The following is a 5607-nucleotide window of genomic DNA, read 5'->3' as shown; positions in this document are numbered from 1 at the left end:
CATATCAATAGTTACAACCTGTGTGGTGTGTACACCATGGTTTCCATGTAGTGATTTTACTGATTTTGTCAGGTGGTAATATATCGACAGTCACCACCTGTAAGATGTGTTCACCGTGGTTTCCATGTAGCGACTTTGTTCCATGTTAACATGTTGACAGTCACCACCTGTGAGTTGTGTACACGGGTACTTTCTATGTAGTGATTTTACTGGTTTTGTCAGGTGTTAACGTATCGATAGTCACCACCTGTGAGGTGTGTACACCATGGTTTCCATGTATTGATTTTACAGGTTTTGTCAGACACCATGCTTTCTGTGTATTGATTTTACTGGTTTTGTCAGGTGTTAACATATCAACAGTTACAACCTGTGTGGTGTGTACACCATGGTTTCCGTGTAGTGATTTTACTGGTTTTGTCAGGTGTTAACATACCAACAGTTACAACCTGTGAGGTGTGTACACCATGGTATCATTGTAGTGATTTTACTGATTTTGTCAGGTGTTAACATATCAACAGTTACAACCTGTGAGATGTGTTCACCATGGTTTCCATGTAGCGACTTTGTTCCATGTTAACATGTTGACAGTCACCACCCGTGAGTTGTGTACACGGTACTTTCTATGTAGTGATTTTACTGATTTTGTCAGGTATTAACATATGGATAGTCACCACCTGTGAGGTGTGTACACCATGGTTTCCATGTATTGTAGTTATTTTGCACTGCGATATTTTGGTTGTTACATATATTATGACCCTATTACCACTTATTTTAATTAAAATGTTAGTGACTGCTTGTCTTCGTTGTTTTGTTTTTTTTCAACTAGTACTATACATAAACTCCTTAGAAAGGGTGATGTTTTATTTCGGTATATATTATGTAATGTTAGTTTATGTATTCCTTTCTTACATAAAACACTTCATGGTTATGTTGTGTACTGTTACCTAGGGCATATGGTTGACTCTTGCCACTGACCTTTGTATTTGTGGTGTCTAAACTTGGTTTACTGTGGCTGGGGTATGACTTGTTGCAGGTTTATTTTTTGGATGGCCCAGGTGCTTTACCATATCCATTGGTTTTCCAATACCATTAAGTACAAGGGAAGTTTAAATCATCAATATGAACATGTATTTATGATCTAAGCCTATGAGTTTTTTGAGGACTGTTACCTATTTTTCCCCAAACTGATCACTATTTGGTGGCATCGCATTAGCTAAGACATTCCAAAATGTACTTCTGATACATGCCATAATGCTGCAACTTTTTTTCGGCTGTGGTTGTTCGGTGACTTGCTAAATATTATTGGAATATTCAAATTTATTTTAATATAATTGTAAGAGGAAAAAGCTGATAAGAGAAAAGAAACTGTGGGATTGGGACTTGAACCCAACACCTTTGGCGAACAGGGCCAATGCTCTATCGAAGAGTACAAGCAGTCCCCATCTTCCTTCACTCATTCTACTTTGTGTTGTAGTTGGACAGTTCATTTACTACTAATTACATTAATATAATGTACCCAACCCTTTACGTGCGGATGTTATAATAAAGGTTTAAAACAGAATATTTTGGTTCTTGAATGTGTAGAAATTGTTAAGAGTTGTGTTTATAATGTAAAGTTGGATTTTCATGTTTATACATAGTATTAATATATTAAACAAAAAAGCTTCAGAAAATTATCCTGAAAAACCTAAATATTGTTCGTTTATTTTGCTTTTCTTTAATTATTCTCACAACCACTTAGAGCACTAGGAAGTTTAGTTTAACTAGATATTTATTCAGCTAGTTTTATCTCCTTACAGGGGCTCGTACAAAACGAAGCAAGCATTTAAAGACAGAAATAACGAAAGTTTGGAGAAAGATTGTTCGTTTATTTTGCTTTTCTTTAATTATTTTCACAACCACTTAGAGCACAAGGAAGTTTAGTTTAACTAGATATTTATTCAGCTAGTTTTATTTCCTTACAGGGGCTCGTACAAAACGAAGCAAGCATTTAAAGACAGAAATAACGAAAGTTCGGAGAAAGATTGTTCGTTTATTTTGCTTTTCTTTAATTATTTTCACAACCACTTAGAGCACTAGGAAATTTAGTTTAACTAGATATTTATTCAGCAAGTTTTATCTCCTTACAGGTGCTCGTACAAAACGAAGCAAGCATTTAAAGACAGAAATAACGAAAGTTCGGAGAAAGATTTCTATGCGAGAAAGTGGAATCAGCTGGAGTAAACTTGAACAACAGGATACCTCTGAAACCGAGTCTGAAAGAGAGAAAGATTTATTTGTTGAGAAGAACAAAGGAACAAAGGAAGCGGAAAACAGAAAAGAGAAAGAAAAGGAAAAAATGAAAGAATTTGAAAAGATGAAAGAAAGTAAAAAAGAGAAACAAGAACCTGGAAAGAAGGAAGAAGGGTTTACCTCCACATCCAAAAACAAAAATAAAAAAATCCCTCCAGCTTTACCAGTGCTTCCTCGAGAAAAAGGTAATCTTAATGTGTGTGTGTGGAAAAAAAAGTAATTTTTTTAATCAAAAAAAATTTTTGATTACTTTAATCAAAAGTAATTTGAGAACAAAAATATAAACTTAAAAAAAAAAAATCTTATCCTAGTAATAAGTGATTTTTTAAAAACATTTCTTAAAAAACAAGCTAATCCCAGCAGTTTTTAAATTGAGAACCTCTTTTTATTATGCATAATGGGCTTTCCCCATTATGGATGTGACTTTTCTCCCTTATAAAAGAAAATAAGACCCATATTACGTGTTGAATACAGTAATTGGTATTCGTGCCACCAAAAGGCATAATATCAAAAAGTGTAAAATCTAAATACTAATTATTCTAACTTTACTTTTAGTCCAATTTGATTTGGTAAAAGTTAATTTTGAGAATTGTTTTTTGAATTTTGGGCAAATCTATTCAAGAGCTTTCTGTGCTAGCTATCCCTAATATTGAAGTGATAAATTAAAGAGAAAGTAGCATTTCAACACCACCCACTGCCAACTCTTGTTGGACCAAATAGTGGGATTTGCTTGTTACTCTTATAACACACCCACGGTTCTAAAGTTCACCAGAAGATTGTTATTATTATGGGAATCATAGAACTTTACATCTATAGTCTGGCACACCAATCACAAGCCCAAACTTGGCCTCTCTTTAGAATTCATTAGTTGTTGTTTTTCTTTCATGCTTTTAAATGGGTTACTTTAAGAAAATTACAAATAGTTTTGAAATAAAACAAGTTATAAAAACATTTGATAATCAAATAGTTGTTGAACCTCACTTCCAAACAAATAATCTGGTAATGTTGGAACAAAGTTGTATTTTTTTAATTTCCATGTCTGGTGAGATTGAACAGATTTTTTTTTTGCTAAATTAGTGAGCTTAGATAATTTTTATAGCTTTGGAAGATGACATAACCTCCACAAGCTCCGAGTCTCTGCCGTTGCCTTCTCCACTGTCGCCACCATCTCTGACCTTCTCTGTTTCACCACAACCTCCACCTGTCACTCCAAAAAGAAGTCCAAAAACCAGAGGGCTAAAAAAGAATGTGAAAAAGAAATCTTCTAAAACAGCTACCAAGTCAGCAAATAGTAATCGCTCACCCAAGCGTATCACCTCACCCCCACCACTGCCCCCAGCAAAGTCCCCCAAACTCAGCAAACGGACAAGTTCGGCATCCTCTCCTCCCCCACCTCTTTCCAGTCCCTCAACAAGTCCTCTACCTACAAGGTCTCATAAAGGTGGTGGGGCTCTATCTAGCCGGTCCCCGAAAAGAAACACATCACCTCCCATACTTAAACCTCAGGCTCCCATTCCAAGTAGCAAACCAAAGGATTGGGACAAAGAACACCCACATTCTCACAGAGGTAACTGTTCTAGATTTAACTCATAAGTAATAATACTTGAATGTTTTAAGACTTTCATGAGCGTATCATAGTTTGTATTGGTTGTGAGTTTTGTTGCATATGTGTTTAAGATAATAAACTGTGATAATTTGTTAAAATGTCTTAAAAAAAAATCTATTATGAATTGTTACTACTAACAGAAATGCTGCCCTACAGGCGGCTATTTGTACTAATGATTACTATTTGTAGTATTCATACCTCATTGAAAACATTTAGAAAAAAATGAACATTTTCTAGAAAAGGATTTTTCTGGAAAGTACTACCAGGAAAAGCTGTAATGTTTTTTTGTATATAAAAGTGGTACCCTTTATTGAAAAACATTTTTTTTTTGTACAATATTTACAAATTACATCACTAAAGATATAATCAAACCCTCACGTACAGTCATAGTGAAAGTCCTGTTCTTGTTGTAAGATGAGTACTTTTATTAAACATTATGTTCTGTGATAAAGAAATGGTTGTTACACATACTGAAGTTATTTTTCTAATTGTGTAAATCTTGAATACCCAAAGTGAATTTTTTTTTTTAATTGATTTGTGTTTGTGGTGCCATTCAATAGATGGCGCCACATTGTATTTATTATTTCAGTCATGTACATAGATACATATATACACGCTATGTCCATTATAATAAGATTTGTAAAAATGAGATTCTTTGTAATTTTGTATGGTTGAAAGATCTTTTTTAAAATTTCTAAATTTTTTCTCATGTAAATTCTTCATTTTTAATTCTGCTGAGTTAGAAAACAAGTAATTTTTACACAACAGCCACCAAGAGTGAATTGTAGTTGATCAGGTCTACTGTGAAAAACATGTACATTGTGAAATTTTAAATAGAGTAGTACTTGAAATTTGATGTGATTTTTTTTTTCTTAATCATGTGTAAGAGACTTTATGGTAAGTGTCAAGAACACAGAGACTCTTCAGAAATGTCTTGTGATCAGAAATTGAAAACAAAAATACAATTAGCTATTCTGGCACAGGCTACCTTTGATAAGGTTGGTGCAGTTTAATTCAAATCAGTGTTTTGATCAGTAAAATCATATTCGTAAACAAAAAAAACTTCTCTTAGATGATAAATGGTAGTGACCGAAAGTTACAAAACTAAAATTTATATAATTATCTATTAAAACATATTATGAGTAAGTAAAATAATATTATTTGGTAAGTTATTTGTTTTTATATTTTTACAAAATAGACAAAAACTTTTTATGGTTATCATCAGTCGTGATAAGAAATTTAAGCAAGTTACAGCTAATCTTAAAAAAACACAGCCTAGGTCATAAGCTCAGTGTTGCTTATTCTAGAATTATCTTTTCTTAACATTCAGGGAGAACTCAGAAGCATTTGGCTACCCCAGTTCCAGCTGAACCACCAGAAAAATTGCCTAAGAAAGATAAACCTTTTACTGGTAGATCTCGAAGAGCAAGCACTGTCAAGCAGTCACAAGACCGCGAGAAAGAAAGAGAACGTGAGAAGCAAAAAGAGAGTGAACACAAGAAAGAAGGTAAGAATTTGTTTTGATGTGTGTTTACTAAGCATTTATGTAATATTGTGTGTTTACTAAGCATTTATGTAATATTGTGTGTAAAACAAACTTCTACAACTTATAGAACAGAAATAAGGAAAACTAGTCTAATGCAGTTGTTACACAGTTTTCATTGTGTGTACTTCATACAGCAAACCAGTGTAATACAGTTGTTACACAG

The 5607-nt window shown here is 33.5% G+C and overlaps 1 protein-coding gene across 1 annotated transcript; it reads left to right on the top strand.

Moving 5' to 3' along the window:
• Positions 1–2129: 2129 nt before the first annotated feature.
• LOC106477331 (proline-rich receptor-like protein kinase PERK8) lies at positions 2130–5405 on the top strand (the record flags this gene model as incomplete). Its single annotated transcript, XM_013937914.1, has 3 exons — positions 2130–2477; positions 3392–3859; positions 5229–5405. Coding segments are annotated over 3 exons (993 nt in total), but the record flags the coding sequence as incomplete, so codon positions are not given.
• Between the last annotated feature and the right edge of the window lie 202 nt (positions 5406–5607).

Source organism: Limulus polyphemus, unplaced genomic scaffold (genome assembly GCF_000517525.1).
Source record: "Limulus polyphemus unplaced genomic scaffold, Limulus_polyphemus-2.1.2 Scaffold14251, whole genome shotgun sequence".
In the NCBI taxonomy this organism is placed as follows: Eukaryota; Metazoa; Arthropoda; class Merostomata; order Xiphosura; family Limulidae; genus Limulus; species Limulus polyphemus.
This window is presented reverse-complemented; position numbering and strand designations above follow the sequence as displayed.